The sequence below is a fragment of the Panulirus ornatus genome, chromosome 55 (assembly GCF_036320965.1).
Source record: "Panulirus ornatus isolate Po-2019 chromosome 55, ASM3632096v1, whole genome shotgun sequence".
Taxonomy (NCBI): domain Eukaryota; kingdom Metazoa; phylum Arthropoda; class Malacostraca; order Decapoda; family Palinuridae; genus Panulirus; species Panulirus ornatus.
In genome coordinates this window covers 25,040,023-25,062,180 of record NC_092278.1, presented here as the reverse complement: position 1 = coordinate 25,062,180, position 22,158 = coordinate 25,040,023, and the positions used below count along the sequence as shown (strand labels likewise).

The 22,158-nt window shown below is 38.1% G+C and overlaps 1 protein-coding gene across 3 annotated transcripts; it reads right to left on the bottom strand.

Annotated features, from left to right (window-relative positions):
- Positions 1-2,709: 2,709 nt before the first annotated feature.
- LOC139765595 (uncharacterized) lies at positions 2,710-19,467 on the bottom strand. 3 transcript variants are annotated; one of them, XM_071693238.1, is made up of 4 exons: positions 19,201-19,467; positions 14,646-14,856; positions 13,318-13,511; positions 2,710-5,272 (listed from the first exon to the last, which is right to left on the bottom strand). In XM_071693238.1, exons 3-4 carry the CDS (start codon positions 13,508-13,510, stop codon positions 3,705-3,707), a joined length of 1,761 nt encoding a protein of 586 aa, XP_071549339.1. In that variant the 5' UTR covers position 13,511; positions 14,646-14,856; positions 19,201-19,467; the 3' UTR covers positions 2,710-3,704. The 3 variants fall into 3 exon arrangements, with proteins under 3 accessions (XP_071549339.1, XP_071549338.1, XP_071549337.1); XM_071693237.1 differs by lacking the exon at positions 19,201-19,467 and adding an exon at positions 17,415-19,179; XM_071693236.1 differs by lacking the exons at positions 14,646-14,856; positions 19,201-19,467 and adding an exon at positions 17,415-19,181.
- Between the last annotated feature and the right edge of the window lie 2,691 nt (positions 19,468-22,158).

The window sequence follows — 22,158 nt, the reverse complement described above, 5'->3', positions numbered from 1 at the left end:
AGTATGAATATGTACATGTGTTTATATGTATATGTCTGTGTATGTATATGTATGTATACATTGAAATGTATAGGAATGTATATGTGCATGTATGTATATACATTATACATGTGTATGTGGGTGGGCTGGGCCATTTTTTGTCTGTTTCCTTGTGCTACCTTGCAGATGCAGGAGACAGTGACAAAGTATAATAAATATAAAATAAATATATATACAGTAAATCTTTGAAGTGATGTACCCGAATATAAAAAAAATTTGGATTTAAAGGACCAAATAATAATACAGTACATTAATCAATAATAACTAAAAATAATTTTCCTCCAACCAAAACACTTTATATACTCCCTACAGTTTAATGATACTCTCTCACCCCAACCCTCATTTGTCCTCTTTTTCAACCCCTGCACCTTCCTCTTGATCTGCCACTTTCTTTTATATATGTCCTGATCATTTGCACTCCTTCCTTGTAAATACCACCCAAACACCTCTCTTTTCTCTTTCACTACATACTTTTCTTCTTCAACTACACTTCAACTTGGTTTACATTTGATTTAAAAGACTTCTGGAACTAACAAAACCCCTTTCCTCTATTAGCCCATTTAACTGATGGTTTATTGTACATATGTTTATGTACATATAGCCCATTTAACTGATGGTTTATTGTACATATGTTTATGTACATATATGTGATTATATGCATATGTGAGTGGATCAGTCTTTCTTTGTCTGTTTCCTGGTGGAATATATATATTTTTTGTCGTCTGTAACGAAGAAACTGATACGATTTTTGCCCATCGCAGAGAGGTTAGCTGGGAATAAGTGATCATGTATAATAAAATGAATAAAATATATATAATAAATATATATAGAAATAAATATATAGAAATAAATATATATAAAATGAAGAGGGTGGTGAGAGTAAGTGAGCTTGGGAAGGAGACCTGTGTGAGGAGGTACCAGGAGAGACTGAGTACAGAATGGAAAAAGGTGAGAACAATGGAAGTAAGGGGAGTGGGGGAGGAATGGGATGTATTTAGGGAATCAGTGATGGATTGCGCAAAAGATGCTTGTGGCATGAGAAGAGTGGGAGGTGGATTGATTAGAAAGGGTAGTGAGTGGTGGGATGAAGAAGTAAGAGTATTACTAAGAGAAGAAAGAGAAGAGAGAGGCATTTGGACGATTTTTGCAGGGAAAAAATGCAATTGAGTGGGAGATGTATAAAAGAAAGAGACAGGAGGTCAAGAGAAAGGTGCAAGAGGTGAAAAAAAGGGCAAATGAGAGTTGGGGTGAGAGAGTATCATTAAATTTTAGGGAGAATAAAAAGATGTTCTGGAAGGAGGTAAATAAAGTGCGTAAGACAAGGGAGCAAATGGGAACTTCAGTGAAGGGCGCAAATGGGGAGGTGATAACAAGTAGTGGTGATGTGAGAAGGAGATGGAGTGAGTATTTTGAAGGTTTGTTGAATGTGTTTGATGATAGACTGGCAGATATAGGGTGTTTTGGTCGAGGTGGTGTGCAAAGTGAGAGGGTTAGGGAAAATGATTTGGTAAACAGAGAAGAGGTAGTGAAAGCTTTGCGGAAGATGAAAGACGGCAAGGCAGCAGGTTTGGATGGTATTGCAGTGGAATTTATTAAAAAAGGGGGTGACTGTATTGTTGACTGGTTGGTAAGGTTATTTAATGTATGTATGACTCATGGTGAGGTGCCTGAGGATTGGCGGAATGCGTGCATAGTGCCATTGTACAAAGGCAAAGGGGATAAGAGTGAGTGCTCAAATTACAGAGGTATAAGTTTGTTGAGTATTCCTGGTAAATCATATGGGAGGGTATTGATTGAGAGGGTGAAGGCATGTACAGAGCATCAGATTGGGGAAGAGCAGTGTGGTTTCAGAAGTGGTAGAGGATGTGTGGATCAGGTGTTTGCTTTGAAGAATGTATGTGAGAAATACTTAGAAAAGCAAATGGATTTGTATGTAGCATTTATGGATCTGGAGAAGGCATATGATAGAGTTGATAGAGATGCTCTGTGGAAGGTATTAAGAATATATGGTGTGGGAGGAAAGTTGTTAGAAGCAGTGAAAAGTTTTTATCGAGGATGTAAGGCATGTGTACGTGTAGGAAGAGAGGAAAGTGATTGGTTCTCAGTGAATGTAGGTTTGTGGCAGGGGTGTGTGATGTCTCCATGGTTGTTTAATTTGTTTATGGATGGGGTTGTTAGGGAGGTAAATGCAAGAGTTTTGGAAAGAGGGGCAAGTATGAAGTCTGTTGGGGATGAGAGAGCTTGGGAAGTGAGTCAGTTGTTGTTCGCTGATGATACTGCGCTGGTGGCTGATTCATGTGAGAAACTGCAGAAGCTGGTGACTGAGTTTGGTAAAGTGTGTGGTAGAAGAAAGTTAAGAGTAAATGTGAATAAGAGCAAGGTTATTAGGTACAGTAGGGTTGAGGGTCAAGTCAATTGGGAGGTGAGTTTGAATGGAGAAAAACTGGAGGAAGTGAAGTGTTTTAGATATCTGGGAGTGGATCTGGCAGCGGATGGAACCATGGAAGCGGAAGTGGATCATAGGGTGGGGGAGGGGGCGAAAATTCTGGGGGCCTTGAAGAATGTGTGGAAGTCGAGAACATTATCTCGGAAAGCAAAAATGGGTATGTTTGAAGGAATAGTGGTTCCAACAATGTTGTATGGTTGCGAGGCGTGGGCTATGGATAGAGTTGTGCGCAGGAGGATGGATGTGCTGGAAATGAGATGTTTGAGGACAATGTGTGGTGTGAGGTGGTTTGATCGAGTGAGTAACGTAAGGGTAAGAGAGATGTGTGGAAATAAAAAGAGCATGGTTGAGAGAGCAGAAGAGGGTGTTTTGAAGTGGTTTGGGCACATGGAGAGAATGAGTGAGGAAAGATTGACCAAGAGGATATATGTGTCGGAGGTGGAGGGAACGAGGAGAAGAGGGAGACCAAATTGGAGGTGGAAAGATGGAGTGAAAAAGATTTTGTGTGATCGGGGCCTTAACATGCAGGAGGGTGAGAGGAGGGCAAGGAATAGAGTGAATTGGAGCGATGTGGTATACCGGGGTTGACGTGCTGTCAGTGGATTGAATCAAGGCATGTGAAGCGTCTGGGGTAAACCATGGAAAGCTGTGTAGGTATGTATATTTGCGTGTGTGGACGTATGTATATACATGTGTATGGGGAGGGTTGGGCCATTTCTTTCGTCTGTTTCCTTGCGCTACCTCGCAAACGCGGGAGACAGCAACAAAGTATAATAAAAAAAAAATAATAAAAAAATATATTTTGAATGAATCATTCATATGTACTTTTAAATTGTATGTTTAGAAAAATATTTATCTGATGAACAGCTTAGTAACTAAAAGCTGAATGGTAACTAAAGGCTGAATCAAATATTTCTTAATCCTAGTGCAAACTAACAAGAAATACTATCCTTTTAAATAAATAGGGCAAGCCAGGGATATGTCCAGTCCAGAGTTTTAACAAGACAGGAACTGGCAGTGTATACCATGATAAATGACACTGTGCTTGGTAGCACATAATTTTACTCATTTCAATCTGTGGTATGGAAAGTTTTTAATATGAGTATGCATCTCCATTAAAAATGGCTAGAAAGTAATCACTCCTTGTTGATTTTTAAACAAACTCATTATAATCTTAGTAGACAGGTGATTCTGCTTTTGTAGCAGTGAAGAATACAAGTTATGTGTCGGAAGTACTACAGGAGAAATCCATCATGCTGTATTCATCTGCTTCCTCATGCTTCTCAACATGAAATGAGAGTTTATCTTTACGAGAAAATGTTGCAGGGCAAAGATGACATTCAAATGGTTTTTCTCCAGTATGAGACTTCATGTGGCGCAGCATATCACCCTTGCATATAAAGGCATTGTTACAGAGTTCACACTTAAACGGCCGCTCCCCTGTATGTGATCTCATGTGAGTTTCAAGACTACTCTGTGACACAACCCACTTCCAACAGATTAAGCACTGTGCTCTCTGGGAATGGGCTTTATTTAGGTTTGCATCATCTGCTGGTGTACTGAGAAATTTTGATGTCTTTTCATGATTGAGGAGATGAGTTTCATAATTCTTTTTTACTTTGAACTGCTTCTTGCATATTCCACACTCATAAAAAGTTCTATCACAATGAATTTCCATGTGGGACTGCAATTTATAAATTTTCTTAAAGGAATGACCACATACGTTACAAGCAAAACCTTTTTCTTCTTCTCTTTGAGTTATTTCTGTATCAAAACCACCAACATCAATATCTTCATCCTCTATTTTGAACTCTTGAATAACATTACCTTCAGCAATTATATCATTAAGATTTGCACGGTTCAAGTATGAGTCTACTCTTCTCTTAAGATGAGTGTTCATGTGCTTCAACATATGGTCTTTGCGAGCGAAAGCTTTTCCACACGACTCACAGGTATGTGGCTTTTCTCCAGTATGACTTCTCCTATGAATGCTAAGTTTGTGGGCTTTCTTAAATGTCTTTGAGCAAAATTCACAACAATATTGCCCATTTATTCTGATCAGCCTTTGTTTTGGCTGTTTTATCTTTTCAACTACTATTTCTCTCTGGATTGTTTCATAAGTGTTGATACTAGTTGCTGGTTTGGGCACCTCCTCTCGAATACTACTAGTATCTCTGGCTGAATATCTCACTGGATTCTTTTCTTCTTTTAACAAAATTTCTGGAATAAAACCGAAAAGAATTTGACTAGATTCAAGAGGTGGCAATGCATTTTCCTGGAAGCCATGTTTTTCTTTTTGATGTTTACGTAACCTTTCAGACCTAGCATAACGAAAACCGCAGTGGCACACATAAGGCTTTTCACCAGTATGTACTGTCATATGGTGACGATATTTGTAATTCTCATTAAACTGCTGATTGCAATGGGGACAACTATACTCTGCAGGTGATGGAATAGGTAGTCCTCTTCTTATGAGATCCTGATTCCTTGCTTCTTCCAAAAGTGCATCACGCTTATCTGACCGTAAGTTATGGGTTGTAGCATGCATTTTCAAGTGGTCAATGCGACTAAACCTCTTGCCACAAAAACATATGTATGGTTTTTCTCCAGTGTGTATCCTCTTATGAGTGGTGAGTTTATCTGAACGAGCAAACCCTTTCTGGCATATTTCACAAATGTATGGTTTCTCACCCGTATGAGTTCTAAGGTGGACCCTCAACTTATTCTTTGATAGCTTCTTGAGACAAAGAGGACACTGATCACTATCAGCTACCAAAACATATTTCCCTGAAAATAAGGGTATCTGTAAGACATGATTCTGTGACTGTTAATGGCATAACAAGACATCATGCCAGAAAATAGTGCTTAACGAAGATGATTTATGAAAAAATATGAGGTGGGAAAAAGAAAAAGATATTGCTACATGACTTGCTGGTTTTGTCAATATGGAATATATGAAAGGAAAAAAGATACAATGGAATTTCAAGGGGTACTCATAATCCTATATGAATTACTAAGCATATAATTAGAAATACTTTGACTTGCACTAGACAGAATGAACTGAATTGAAGTGGTATATAGGGGCCACTGTACTGTCAAGGTGGTTGAACTAGGGCATATAAAGTTGTCATGGCAAACTATGGAATTAGTCAGTGGGGCTTCGATGTAGATGGATGGTTTTGGTTCATTATTCATGGAAGATATACAGATATAGAATGTATGTGTGTAAATGATGCCATTACTTGACTGTTCCTAATTCTATCTTGCTATGGTAAGAAATAAATATGGAAATATTGAAAATCAAAAAGCTTCTTCCCTCTGTGGTAGTGTCCTAGAAGCCTTGAGAAAATCTCTAAGATCCCTGAGAGTTAGTATCCTCTTATCCTCCTGCCTTCTCATGAGGTAAATTCTCTATCCTTTGCTAACCACCTGTTTGATAATAGCAGCCCACGGCTCAGCCCAAGTAATCAGTCATCTGACAGAGAGTGCAAAAACAGTATACCCTGTGCTGATAACAGAAGACAACTATCCAAAACATTCAGCCTATAAGAGGATAAATAATACTTTTTTTTATGTTAGCTGAGACAGCATGGGCAGCTGAGGCCCTAATCAAGGATAATACAATACCTGTATATCTTAAGAAAAAAAAAATTGAATGAGGAACAAGGTGAAAAATGATGATCATTGACATACATTAATTCTACCACCTCATTATCAAACATTTAGCTTACAGTAGTACATCAAATGATACATACTATAATCCTGAATGTATATGCAAGTCATAGTGTATAAAAACACTATCATACCAACAAATTTAATTTCAAATCATGGAGCTACTTACCAAGAGGAGACAGCAGAGCATACATAAATACATCCACTAGATGGGGTGCTGCTCAAATATGGCAACATTCACAGGGGCTTTCAAAGACATGATGGTATTTCCACTTGTCACAGTAGAAGGAAAAGGTTTTGTGAAGACATGTAGGAAACCCAGTTCCAGCATCACATAGCTATAATTGTCAAAGTGGACATTTCCACTTTTAGCACCAAAAGCATTAGGCAGAAGTAGTCAGTAGAAATATTAGGTCGGAGCCTCTGAAAACACTGCACTAAAGCTGCTCTTTGCCAGTGGCTTGTTAAAGGCGAGGCACTACAGGCTAAGAACCAGCACCAGAGCTCACTAAGTATGGAGACTCCAATGCCCTGGCCACTCCCTCCATGGAGTTCCAGGAGGGAACAGGCATCAGAGATATAGATGGATAGATATAGATATATAGATAGATAGCACTAAAAGGATTAAGTAATACAATACTACACTGTTTTTCTACTACTATCATATATTTCTTAAAGAGAATATTTTTGATGTTTATTTTCCTTGTTGTCTCACTACATCTTTATACAAAAAAAATTCACATGCTTAAGAAACAGTATCAAAAAGGCGAGTTGTAACTTTAAAAGGGGAACAGTATAGCAACAAATGGTAAAGAATATTTCTCAAGACTAAAACAAAAATGAGAAGTAGCCATTACAAAATGCCACTTCTAAGTTTACTCTTTTAATATGAAGTACAGACAGGATTAGACCACATACACGAAAGCTTAACAGTACATTTCTCTAAAAGTTTAAAATATTTTATATTATCTATTATACTTTGTCACTGTCTCCCGCGTCAGCGAGGTAGCGCAAGGAAACAGAAGAAAGAATGGCCCAACCCACCCACATACAAAAGTATATACATACACGCCCACACACGCATATATACATACCTAAACATTTCAACGTATACATACATATACATACACAGACATATACATATATGCACATGGAAATATTCATACTTGCTGCCTTCATCCATTCCTGTCGCCACTCTGCCACAAATGAAATGGCACCCCCCCCTCCTCCCATGTGTGTGTGTGCGATGTAGCTCCAGGAAAAAACAGCAAAGGCCACATTCATTCACACTCAGTCTCTAGCTGTCATGTGTAATGCACCGAAATCACAGCTCCCTTTCCATATCCAGGCTCCACAAAACTTTCCATGGTTTATCCCAGACGTTTCACATGCTCTGGTTCAATCCATTGACAGCACATTGACACCAGTATACCACACCATTTCCATTCACTCTATTCCTTGCACGCTTTTCACTCTCCTGTAAGTTCAAGCCCCGATCACTCAAAATCTTTTTCACTCCATCCTTCAACCTCCAATTTGGTCTCTCACCTCTCGTTCCCTACAACTCTGACACATATATCCTCTTTGTCAATCTTTCCTCACTCATTCTCTCCATATGACCAAACCATTTCAATACACTCTCTTCTGTTCTCTCAACCACACTCTTTTCATTACCACACATCTCTCTTACCCTTTCATTGCTTACTTGATCAAACCACTTCACACCACATATTATCCTCAAACATCTCATTTCTCACACATGCACCCTCCTCTGCACGACCCTATCTATAGCCCATGATTCGCAACCATATAACATTGTTGGAACCACTATTCCTTCAAACATACCCATTTTTGCTCTCTGGAATAACATTCTCACCTTCCACACTTTCTTCAATGCTCCCAGAACCTTCGCCACCCTGTGACTCACTTCCGCTTCCATGGTTCCATCTGCTGCTAAATCCACTCCCAGATATCTAAAACACTTCACTTCCTCCAGTTTTTCTCCAATTAAAATTACCTCCCAAATGATTCGTCTCTCAACCCTATTGAACTGCTTTTATTCATATTTACTCTCAGCTTTCTTCTTTCACACACTTTACCACACTTAGTCACCAGCTTCTGCAGTTTCTCACCCGAATCAGCCAACAGCGCTGTATCATCAGCGAACAACAACTAACTCACCTCCCAAGCCCTCTCATCGACAACTGACTGCATACTTGCCCCTCTCTCCACAACTCTGGCATTCAACTCCCTAACAACCCCATCCATAAACAAATTAAACAACCATGGAGACATCACGCACCACTGCCGCAAACCAGTATTCACTGGGAACCACTCACTTTCCTCTCTTCTTACTCGTACACATGCCTTACATCCTCAACAAAAACTTTTCACTGCTTCTAGCAACTTACCTCCCACACCATATACTCTTAATACCTTCCACAGAGCATCTCTATCAACTCTATCATATGTCTTCTCCAGATACATAAATGCTACATACAAATCCATCTGATTTTCTAAGTATTTCTCACATACATTCTTTAAAGCAAACACCTGATCCACACATCCTCTACCACTTCTGAAACCACACTGCTCTTCCCTAATCTAATGCACTGTACATGCCTTCACCCTCTCAATCAATACTCTCCCATATAATTTCCAGGAATACTCAACAAACTTATACCACTATAATTCAAGCACTCACCTTTTTCCCCTTTGCCTTTGTACAATGGCACAATGCATGCATTTCGCCAATCCTCAGGCACTTCACCATGAACCATACATACATTGAATGTCCTCACCAACCAGTCAACAACACAGTCACCCTCTTTTTTTCATAAATTCCACTGCAATACCATCCAAACCTGCCGCCTTGTCAGCTTCCACCTTCCACAAAGCTTTCACTATCTCTTTTCTGTTTACTAAACCATTCTCCCTGACCCTCTCACTTCACACACCACCTCCACCAAAACAGCCTATATCTGCAACTCTATCATCAAGCACATTTCACAAACCTTCAAAAAGTTTAAAGTAAATTCAAGAATTTCTATGGGTACCCTTAAGAAGCAAGGTAATTAATACCTGAAGCATACTTCTGGATGACTGATTTGGCTCCATCATCAAACTAGTGATAATCAAGAAAATCTAATTGTACTGATTCAGTGATAACCCCTATAAGATTTAGTTGAGTTAATGATCATAAGTTTATGCATTCATGTGGAGAGTCACATATGTTACTCAACTTCATTAACGAGGGAGGACATACAAAATAAGTAGAAAAGTCACCAAGTTCAACTGAAATCAATAATGGTTTAGCCAAGTTACTGACTAAAATCAAAGGTTCAAGAACTCAAATGCTGACACTTTGATACATAATTTAGCTTTAACTTTGCACTCAATGAAAGTAATATTATCATAACAAATGAAAATCTTATATGATTCATTCATCCCAAAGATAAGTACAAAAATTATGAAATGCACAGAAAAACATAAAGATATGCAACTTAATTCGAGTTTGATCTCTCTGCCAAAGATATATGACAGGAGTACCTTCACATAAGTGACTAAAAATCCACAGAACCACAATTTACATACACAGAGGCTTAAAATCACACATCCCTGCTAAGAAATAAACAAAGACAACTGAATTTGAACTGTAAACCCACAATTAATGGGATGGCGAGTGGGTAAGCTTATATGAAAACAAAAAGAAATAGTTTGCTAAAGTATGTCCTTGATATTCTAATAAATAGTACAAAAAATTTATTTTCATACCTAAATGTCTTTCTTACTTTACATAATATCAGAAACAGATGAATGATGCCCTCATTTGCACAAATCCACTTTCTCTGTTTAATAAACTGTACCAAAGCCTGAACCTGGCCATACCCAGCCAAGCCCTTAACACTACTGTATGGTCTACCCTGACCACCTCATATATCCTAGTTCTGCCAACTGACATCACATTGCTCCTTGTTTTCAGTCTCTCTTCACTTGTCTTCTCCATATGCCTAACTCATTTCAGCAAACCCTAGTTGACTTTCTCAATTAGACTGATACTGACACTGTCATTCCTTACTATCAAACTATCTTACACTAAATACTGTCCTCAGTCATTTCATTTGCAGTGCATGTATCCCTTCTTTCCCATTCAAGACCCAAAACTTTTAGACATGCCACACTGTCGAGACTACTATACCTACCCTGGAGTGGTGTTCTTCCATTTAATAAATTTCATAAATTTTGTGTTATTGGGTCAAAAAAATCCCCAAATAAAAATCAGCAATGCTGGTATCTGTTTTAGTCCAATTAATGTACAATTTTGAATGAATGTTAAGGAATTAATAATGTCCTTCTGAACATGCTGTTATCATATCAATGAAAAAAATACAATGACAAATATGAAATAAAGAAATGCAAAACAAATTAAAACATGCTCAATAATCATGCAATACCAAAATGTTGTTCATTAAGGAACAATTTCTTTGTAGTAAACAAAAATACAAACATTTTTCTAAGTCTGCTTGAAGTTTGGTATTGGTACTTCATCTACCTGATGAAATAAGCAATAAAATCTGGTCATAAAATTCTGATCTTTAATGTCATTCAATTTTGAATTCTAAAAATGTTGAGAAACAACTAATTCAATTATGATAATTGTTTAATTAATATTCTTCACAATAAAGGCAATTTATCATATGCTTCCAATATTTCAGATTGAGAGTAATGCTGTCCTGCTTGATGGCTTGACATTCCCTGCAGATACTTGCTCAGTGATTAGCACACGACATGGATGGAAGTTCACAGATAATTGATTGCCTCTTCAATTTCCTCCTTAAGGACAGAAGGAACAGCACATCTTTTTGTCCAATTGTTCAACATGAATTTTTTCCATCATTTATACCAATAAAATCTAACACTGATGTGTGCAGGCTTTGAAGCAAGGTCATAACCTTCCTGCATTCATTTATCCAAGGTATTACTAGTAGCTTAGTAAATTCCTGCACTTAAGTCTACAGTGTATGAATGATTTTTTACTTCTGATTGTTTTACCTTTGTAGATGACCCATCTGTTTACAGAAACTGTTTGGAATGCTATAGAAAATTTACAAAGACCAAAAGTTTGTTTTCCAGCAACAAACAGCAAGCAAACATCTGATTATAAGCATGAACTGTAATTCTTGTTTCAATGATGCTAACAACAGATGATTTTCCAATATTTTCAATTTCAATTTCAGAGTGAACTGTTAACAAAAAATGAATAGGTTTATTTTCATTGCACAGTGTGATTCTAGGGTCATCCTATTAATGTAAGAGAAAGAACTTCTGAGATAGCAGTTAGTTACAGCAACATCATTTTGATCAGAACTTCAGGTTTGTTACTCCAGAGAGAACAAGCTGTTTGGTTGAGGTTTGTTTGAAGGTCTTTGCAAAGTAAAATGAGATAAATCTTGTTGGTAGTAATATTTCTGTTTGAACAATAAATTGGTTGGCTCAGTTCTCTTACTAAGAAGTGTCTAAATGACAGTGGTCCTTTATACGTGTCTTTCAAAACATATGGTTTTGCATTAAGCATGTACTTGGATCTGACATCACATATCATTACAAGTTTCAAAATGTATTTTTCTGGTTTATTTGGAATATACACAAGAAGGCCATACCTGCCATAAAAAGTTAATAGCTTTTCATCAAGTATCCAGCCTGTATCTAGTTTATAATACAGTATGCACTATATTTTCTAATAATGGAATTCCATAACTATCTGACCGGTGCAAATAAGTCTACCTTTTTCCTTTTCTCTCTAACAGTTTTGTAATCAATATGCAACATTGTTAAGTCACTGTCTTTTTATGCACCTGGAAAAGTCTGCAGCCTCAACAATGCATGAATTTCAGAACGAGTCTGAAGTCTCACTTTTTCATGCTTTGTATTCGAGTCTTTTCACTTGCATTTCTGCATTAAGGTACTTTATGATAGTGTTCATAACTTCTCGATCTATTCAAAGCTTAAAAGGACCACCACATTCTTCAACTTCCTATGCTTTCCCACAAGGTCTGGAGAGGCATGCACAATATTTTGTCTTGCTACCCTTGTTCTGCTTGTACTATGCTTTGTGGAGCATCTGTAGTTGTTTTATCTTTCAGTATTAAAGACTTGAAATCAAGTGATCAATTGTAGGAAGTACCTGTCATCACTACTATTTTCAGGTTCAATGTTATATATACCATATAACTCTGACTTTTAGCATTTCTTTCAACTATTTATGACTTAATGATGATTTCTGAAAAACAAAAGTATTGTGAAAATATTCAAGTTACCATTTACAATAACCACTCAGAATTAGTATGATAGTGGACTCGAAGTGTTTTGTTGCAGTTATCCTAAGCACTGCATCTCACTCTCACACCCACCCTCAACAAGGCCATACGAAGTACTATGTAGGATCAAAATAGTTAGCAGTTTGAAACATGTTATGTGCTTTGCTGATATCTATGTTTTTACCGAGGTCCATCACAGCCCACAACACTATTCTATGATTAAACATACAATATTTGTTCTATACGCACTCCTTAACGTATCAAAGGACCTTAGCCCTTTCTTTCACCTAGTAACTCTCCAGCCCCTATGGTTCTATTTAATGCCATGTCCATTCCCAGGTACACACCTAAAGCACTACACATCCTCCTGGTGCTCCACAATCAAACTCACACTCAACCTTTTCTGTCTCATACTCCACTCCAGGAACTCAATACTTTAACTTACTTTTGTTTGCATTCACATTCAATTTTTTTCTTACACACTCCCAAAGTCTCACCAGCTTATGATATATGATACCACATAAAGTCATTGAGTAATGTTATAGCAAGCTATGGCTAGGAGTTTTCACCCCAACCAATAAATTTCCTTGAATGAAATTTGTACTTGTAAGCAAGCATATAAAGATATTCAAATAAACTTAGGGACTTAATTTGACCAACCGAAGTCTGGTTGACTACGGGGTGACTATGCTGCTGAGGTTTTTTCCTATGTGCTTCATTCATTTGAGGTTTTTCCTGCAATATCATAGAGCTTACAGCAGCATATCAATTTACATTTTGTTTCTGAAAACAAAGTCTAGCCTCCATATATTTACGATGCAGCAACATAAGGTTCAAGTCTACCTTGGTGATCTGATGGCTTCTGACATGTGTGACTGTGACTATCCAGGCCAACATCCACTGGATCGTTGGAGACTGAACTCTCAGGCAGCTCATTCTTTGACCCATCCTCCTCTGACATGTAGACACTCAAGAACTGGGAAATATCAGGACTGTCCATATCTGGTGCCTCACTACAGTCCTCCACAGTGGACATCCTGACAAAACCAGAGATGATGAAGGAACTGTATATCCAGGCTCCTTATGTATGGTGCAAAAATCCTAATCCCTATCACCCCTGATGAGTAATGACATCATCAGAAGAGCTCATACTTTAGCCATAATATTCTGTAAGCATATTCAGTGTCTGCTCAAAACACTGTCTGCCTCCCATATACTTTCAAAGGCGATATACAGCTAAGGTGTATTGTGGGTACGGGCATATGATGCTCTCAGGGTGAAATCATCATACATCTGGTTTCTGAGACTATATTCTGTTTATGCAGGCCAGCTGTTAAAAATTGATAACCAATATCGTTTTCTCAGTTTGCTCTACATTCTATATGGGGCCCTGGGCATGGAGCCCACTGCACATAAAATATAGAAATTACACAGTAAACACGTTTATCAAGGGTGTGGAAAATGGTGCATCAGGTGTGGGAATAGTGTTGCAAAACTACACCACACTTGTTCAAGCACAATTCACTTGTTTTTAATTAGTATTCTTAAGAAAGAAATAGTGAGCATTTATGTTTCTTAATAATGAACAATTATTCGTGAAATCAAAGCCATTGCTATAAAGCAAGGGCAAGCAAAAACAGATGTTTACTTACAGGAAAAATCATTGGCTGAAGTCAAGCGACAGTTGAACAACAGCTGACAGCTGATGGCTACACTCAGTAAGGGGCCCTGGAGCTGGAAGCAGCATATCATCCAAAAACATTTTGATGGTAATACATAGCAGTTTAAAGGTCATAATCATATTTGTTTTTTGTTTTTTTATAGAAGTATACTTTCTGTAATTTTCACATTCATAAATTTTTTTGTTTTATAACTGAGTATCAGACATCATCAATTATGTAATTTCTGCATCCTTTGTCCATTCTATTCCCACACCGGATTTAGAAAAAATCGTGGTAAGGGATATCAGTCATCAATTCTTAATGACAGACCCGAATAAACAGAGTAAAGTGTTTCTAACTGAATGAACACCAGCAACCCACCTCATTGTGCCTCACACTATCTAGAGGGAAAGATGCTCTTTATTCTTCCAGGCTGCCACTTCATTTTGGGAATTATACTTCTGGGCACTGTATTTCTTTAACCTGTTCTTTAGGATGCTTGGTTCTTACCTTTCTATGGGGAAGAAAGCTCAAATTCTTGCCTGGAAGCAAGAAAATATGGGTACATTTGAGGTTTCTAGGTGCACTAGGCATTCAGAATGCACGATCAGGTCGCTGCTTTCTCCAACACCACATCAGTGTCTTGCCTCATTCACATCAAGATCCTCTGGAACCAAAACATGGACCTTCTGGAACCTTGTCAATTCCATGCCCAAGACATCTGGAAATGATAATCAAGACCATAGTAGAGAAGACAAAGTAATAAAATGTAAATATGACATTACCTTTGAAAATGTATGGGGTGGCAGACAAGGATTTTTGCAGACACTAACTTTCTGATCAGACTCTGTTTGTTTAAGACTTCGCTTTTGTTTAGTAACGTATGTTACTTGTACCAATAAAATCAACTGTCAACTATTAAAAAGTCACTTATAATCAGTAATATCATATTAACTAAAAAGTACACATTGTAACTTAAAAAGGTTCCTTGAAATAATCATATGATATGTGAATCATTATCTAGCATGAAAATAAAACCTGGTAATCAAATTTTCATTAAAAAAAAAATATGATAAAAGACAAGAAACAAATGATTAAAACTTTTTGTTTATCAACCTACCACCTTAATGGCCAGTTCTAGTAAATTTTGACATGAATACCCTCTGTATTTCCTAAGTTTGTTAAAAAACTACATTGTCAAAGCTCTACTATAAAAAACTAGTTTCAATACATACTGTATCAACATTTTTGTTGTTGAACAAAGGCCAATAAATCAGTAAGGATTAGTAACTAGGGGCAATGTTCAATAGTGCTTGTTTCTTATCTGTATCAGGTGAATAAAATTCCTAACATACTCCCCTATTTCAAAATCATTGCCACTAAATGCATATATGACTTTCTTTCATGGAATCATGAAATGGAGGTACATAAATAGCAATGTTCATGCTGTCATCTTCTGGGAAATTCATTAATTTTCATGCTTACATTTATGGTCTTATTGCTTGATCTCATCATGCCTTTTGCAAGCTATTCTGGAAAATTTAGAAGCTTACCAATTCTTGAAGATAAAATTTTCATGTCTCCATGGTTGTTCAATTTGTTTATCGATGGGGTTGTTAGGGGGGTGAATGCAAAAGTTTTGGAAAGAGGGGCAAGTATGCAGTCTGTTGTGCATGACAGGGCTTGGGAAGTGAGTCAGTTGTTGTTCGCTGATGATACAGCGCTGGTGGCTGATTCGGGTGAGAAACTGCAGAAGCTGGTGACCGAGTTAAGTAAAATGTGTGAAAGAAGAGAGCTGAGAGTAATGTGAATAAGAGCAAGGTTATTAGGTACAGTAGGGTTGAGGGACAAGTCAAGTGGGAGGTAAGTTTGAATGGAGAAAAACTGGAAGAAGTGAAGTCTTTTAGATATCTGGGAGTGCATTTGGCAGCAGATGGAACCATGGAAGCAGAGCACAGGGTGGGGGAGGGGGCGAAAGTTCTGGGAGCGTTGAAAAATGTGTGGGAGGCGAGAACATTATCTCAGAAAGCAAAAATGGGTATGTTTGAAGGAACAGTGTTGTACGGTTGCGAGGCGTGGGCTATAGATAGAATTGTGCGAAGGAGGGTGGATGTGTTGGAAATGAGATATTTGAGGACAAAGTGTGGTGTGAGGTGATTTGATCGAGTAAGTAATGAAAAGGTAAGAGAGATGTGTGGTAATAAAAAAGAGTGTGGTCGAGAGAGCAGAAGAGGGTGTTTTGAAATGGTTTGGTCACATGGAGAGAATGAGTAAGGAAAGATTGACAAAGAGGATATATGAGTCAAAGGTGGAGGAAACGAGAAGTGGGATAGCTCAAAATCTTTTACACTCCATCATTCCACCTCCAATTTGGTTTCCCGCTTCTTCTTCCCTCCAAATCTGACACATACATCCTCTATGTCAATCTTTTCTCACTCATTCTCTCCATGTATCCAAACCATTTCAACACAACCTCTTCTGCTCTCTCAACCACATTCTTTTTATTACCACACATTTCTCTTACCCTTTCATTACTTGATCAAACCACCTCACACTACTTATTGTCCTCAAATATTTCATTTCCAACACATCCACCCTCCTCCGCACAACCCTACCTATAGCGTAATGATGATGCAGAGCTGTACGAAACTTCTGGCAATGCTAAGATAATATCCAGCTGCAAGGGGGAAGAGATTTTCGAACTTTCTCTTCATTTCTGAGTGTTTTTTGCTTTTTAATGTAAATCACCCCTATATTTTCCATAAGGTTAATAACACCACCATCATTTAATACTGCTACGTAAAATCAATTGTTCCATATCTTGTTCCTTTACTGTCAATTACTTTTACGAAAGTCATAAAAGCCATTCATATCTCTTTCTTAAGTATACAAAATCTGTTTTTGTGCTGCCCCAAACATCAGGTGAATAAGATTTTCATTGCCATATACTTGTTAAACGGCCATTTCATCGACGAGACCTTGACTAATTGTTATCTTACAGACCATTCCATAATCATTAAGATGCTTAAATTAACGACAACTGAGCCATCATGTCAGTGGGTGTCTCTCCTAAGGGGTCGTCCTGATTAGAGGATTGCAACTATGGCAGAAAGGCATTTACTGTACACTGATACTCTACCCATCTGCTGTTCACAATCATTTAAGTCACTCAGGAGTACCTACATAAAAACGACGTATGGAGAGTATATAATCACTATTAATTCTACATTTTCAATGCAACAATTCACAAACAGCATAATCTAGTGTAGTAAAAATTACCAGTACAACATTTGCGATCTGGGGTTAGAGAGCGTCCATCAGATGTAAACAACAATGGAAACATGTGAAGAACGTCACAATTATTGGTAATGTAAAATTTCAAATTCATTAGTTAATGAAACTTCCAAACATTGTATTCTCCTTGAATTTAAATATATTTTCTTTTTCTTTTAATGCATATATTTTCATTGCCTAATAGGTTAATTACATTTCTATAAAAACCCACTTAAAAAACATTTGATGTTTGATCATCTAATTCTTGATTCCATAATTCATCGAACTTTATCATATAACAATTTAAGGGTCATTATTCAAGAATGAAATGTTCTATTTATTTTTCAATGAATTAAGTACGTCCAACCTAGAGGAGCGTATAAACTACCTCAATACCTAATTTAGTCATATATATTAGAATACTTGTACACATTATACCCATCTATTGGTAAAGGGATGGAGATCTGCACTCGTGGAAAGGCATCTCTTTATCTTTAATATTTTTCTTAAACTTTTGTGCACTCTCCATTCAAAAGTTTATCACGATTAAACCTGCATAGGTTCGAATCTTGGTTAAGGCAGCCAGTCTACAATCCACCCAGTTATTCATCTTTCCCTTCACTCGGGATCGATAAAATGGGCATTTGGCACAAACTAATAAGGCTCGTATGTGTGTGTGTGTGTGTGTGTGTGCGCATAAGATTGAGATTTGTTACTTTTATATGAGGTTCAGATACGGGGCAAATAATAAGGTAGGGATGTTTTACAAGATGGAGACCATGGGTGCTAAACTTCCTCCCCGTGCATTACGAAAAGATAATTACAGAACTAATGCAGAACCTTTTCTTTTACAAAAACTGGTCAAAGTTGTTTTTCACGAGTTTCCATATCTATACGAAGGAGAACCAGATCACTTGAATTCATCCTCTCCCAGTAATTCCCTTCGGTACCTTGTTACTGGCTTTGATTTCTGAAAGATTTGGAAGAATGCAATAAAGTAAATGGGGTGAAAAGAATCTGTAATCCAACACACAAACGGAGGAACACATTTTTACTGTAGGAGATTATGAATGAGATGCCAATCTTAACGTGAACTTTTATAGTGAACCATAGTGTTTGGGGGAATAGCTAAATTGTAGACGAACTTGTTAATATGGTGACCCCAAATCCGGTAGCTGGAAGCAAGTACCCATCCATGGACCCCCTTCACTTCGCCACTACTTTTACATCCCTTCCATGGAGAACGAGTTTATAGCCTCTAACCTCTGAATGTAACTATAATCTATTATGTCTGGTACATTCTCTGTATACCCTCTTAAGTCATCTATGCTTCATCTAAAAAGCAGTGACCAAACTTAACATAAATAGCTTATGATTCTTACGTAAGTATAGTCTCCCAAATATTTCCTTATCCAAGTACATAAATGCAGTTTTGATATATGCCAGCAGGCAGTCTTTCCTATAATTTTCTCTCAACGGTGCTGCGGAAACATTTGGTAAAGAGTTGACGACCACGTCACTTTCACTCAGATTCCTATGCCTTCTTTTATGATAAATAATATTCATATACGTGCCCTCTTTCACTATGTCACATTTCCATTACTTTGCATTCACTTGGGTTGAATTTAAGTAACCATGTATTAAAGTAACTACGGAGATTGTATAGATCAAACTGTCGAACATTTTTTACATACACATCATAAGCAATATGAGTGTAGATGGGCAGTGTTTGTGTGCCTAAAACGTTTCAATGAATTCAAGAATAAATCGAAAATAAATATACAACACTTACTTCACACCTTAATTTAATGAGGCAAAACGTGGAGAAAATCTGAAAAATAAGCAAAGAGCTAATTAATGATAAACATATATTGGTCTCGAACATGCAGTATATTTTTTACTCTTTTTAATATACTTTGTCGCTGTCTCCCGCGTTAGCGAGGTAGAGCAAGGAAACAGACGAAAGAATGGCCCAATCACCACATACACACCCACATACATACCTATACATTTCACATTCACAGACAAATACATATATACAGATGTACATATTCATACTTGCTGCCCTCAGCCATTCCGTTGCCACACATGAAATGGTACATCCCCCCCCCCCCCCCCCCCGGCGGTAACGGTAGGTAAAGACAACAAAGGCCACATTCGTTCACACTCATTCTCTACTGTCATAAGTAATGCACCGAAACCACATCTCCCTTTCCACATCCAGGTCCCACAAAACTTTCCATGGTTTACCCCAATCGCTAGACATGCCCTAGTTCAATCCACTGACAGCACGTCGACCCCGGTATATCACATCGTTCCAATTCACTCTATTCCTTGCAGGCCTTTCACCCTCCTGCATGTTCAGGCCCCAATCACTCAGAATGTTTTTCACTCCATCTTTCCACCTCCAATTTGGTCTCCCACTTCTCGTTCCCTCCACCTCTGACACATATATCCTCTTTGTCAATCTTTCCTCACTCATTCTCTCCATGTGTCCAAGCCACTTCAACAAACCCTCTTCTGCTCTCTCAGCCACACTCTATTCATTACCACACATCTCTCTTACCCTTTCATTTCTTAATCAATCCACCTCATACAACATATTGTCCTCAAACATTTCATTTCCAACACATCCACCCTCCACACAACCTTATCTATAACCCATGGCTCGCATCCATGTAACATTTTTGGAACCACTATTCCTTCAAACAGGCCCATTTTTGCTCTCTGAGATAATGTTCTTACCTTTCACATATTCAATGCTCCCAGAACCTTCACCCCATTCCCCACCCTGACTCATTTACGCTTCCATGGTTCCATCCACTGCTAAGGTAAACAAGAGCACAAATAGGAACATCAGTGAAGGGGGCAAATGGGGAGGTATAACAAGTAGTGAGCAAGTGAGGAGATGGAGTGGGTATTTTGAAGGTTTGTTGAGTGTGTTTGATGATAGAGTAGCAGATATAGGGTGTTTTGGTCGGGGTGGTGTGCGAAGTGAGAGGGTCAGGGAGAATGGTTTGGTAAACAGAGAAAAGGTGGTGAAAGCTTTGCGAAAGATGAAAGCTGGCAAGGCGGTCGGCTTGGATGGAATTGCAGTGAAATCTATTAAAAAAGGGGGTGACAGTGTTGCTGATTGGTTGGTAAGGATATTCAGTGTATGTATGGATCATGATGAAGTGCCTGTGTACAAAAGAAAGCAAAGGGGATAAAGGCGAGTGTTCAAATCACAGAGGCATAAAGGTTTGTTGAGTATTCCTGGGAAATTATATGGAAGGGTATTGATTGAGAGGGTAAAGGCATGTACAGGGCATCAGATTGGGGAAGAGCAGTGTGATTTCAGAAGTGGTAGAGGATGTGTAGTTCAGGTGTTTGCTTTGAAGAATGTATGTGAGAAATACTTAGAAAACTAAATGGATTTGTATGTAGCATTTATGGATCTGGAGAAGGCATATGATAAGGTTGATACAGATGCTTTGTGGAAGGTTTTAAGAATAAATGGTGTGGGTGGTAAGTTGCCAGAAGCTGTGAAAAGGTTTTACCGAGGGTGTAAGGCATGTGTACCAGTATGCCACAAGAAAGACTGGTAAATTTAGGTCCCTCTCAGACTGTCCAAGGTATATACTTTGGCCAGCTCGTCCTATGGTCCAGCTGAATCTTTCAACCATTCTTCCAGGCTGGGGCCTCCTGATAATTGAAAGGCTGCAGACTCATAGCAACAATCTTGGTCTGAATGCAACTTGTCTGGCATACCAAAACAGTAAAGAACTACAGTTGTCTACTAGTTCTTTTGCCACTGTGGTTACTTATTGGTCTGGGATGTCATAGGTTTTTGGACAATTGATAAAGTTGTCCACAATTATTACTGTCCTCACCCTTGATTGAAATTGGTTCCACTGTAACCATTCATGCCTCTCTCCATGCATGCTCCAAAAAAGATATATTCCCCTTGACATTGACATTTTGGTTTACACCAACCCTACACTACTAACACCAGTAGTATGTTGCTCTCTATCCCTCTGTTTTGGGTTCCTAATTGAAATAAAGCGGTTGAATACTCAAGAGGCCGAATCATACACCACTTCAATGATGAGCTTTATCAAAATGACGAATATTGGTTGTATGCAGGAACAGTTCAGCAGGGAAGTAACTGACAAGCTCTTCTGAGCAACCTTCATTGTCTGGAATGTTACAATGACTGTTCTTGTAATACAACCCTGGTTAGCCAGGGAACAGTCACTCTCACTGTGGCTCCAATGGCAAACACTCACTACGGATCCAAAGAAAAATAAGCTGTCCATGGTTATAGCTCATGTAACTATGCTGGGTACAACAGACCAATGGTATGCTCTGTAACGTATAATGGAAAATTGGGGACCTACTTACCATAAACCTGCATTTTTATTCATATCTCATTCACAGCAGACATTTCAGGTACAGTTGTGTGAAACCATGGTGAGTCAATAACTAATTCATACTGCCACCTGTGCATTCATGTATCCAAGGCTATCTATAGCAGATGTCAACTTCCATCCAGTCAGTGGCTTATTAAGATACCAAAACCCTTAAACAAGGAATGAAAACACATGGGAAAGTCCTAATTTTTGAGCTGCACATCTAGAGTGCAAATCCCCACATTATTAACACATGAATCATTCTTCAAAATCCATTTATCTATTTATTTACTATTTATTTATTATACTTTGTTGCTGTCTCTTGCATCAGCAAGGTAGCACAAGGAAACAGACGAAAG

What these genes read in the sequence shown, in the direction of transcription:
- LOC139765595 (XM_071693236.1), bottom strand. An exon ending in GAAGCCATCAGATCACCAAG is followed by an intron (nt 5,273 to 13,317) that starts GTAGACTTGAAC and finishes CCTTATTTTCAG; the next exon opens with GGAAATATGTTTTGGTAGCT.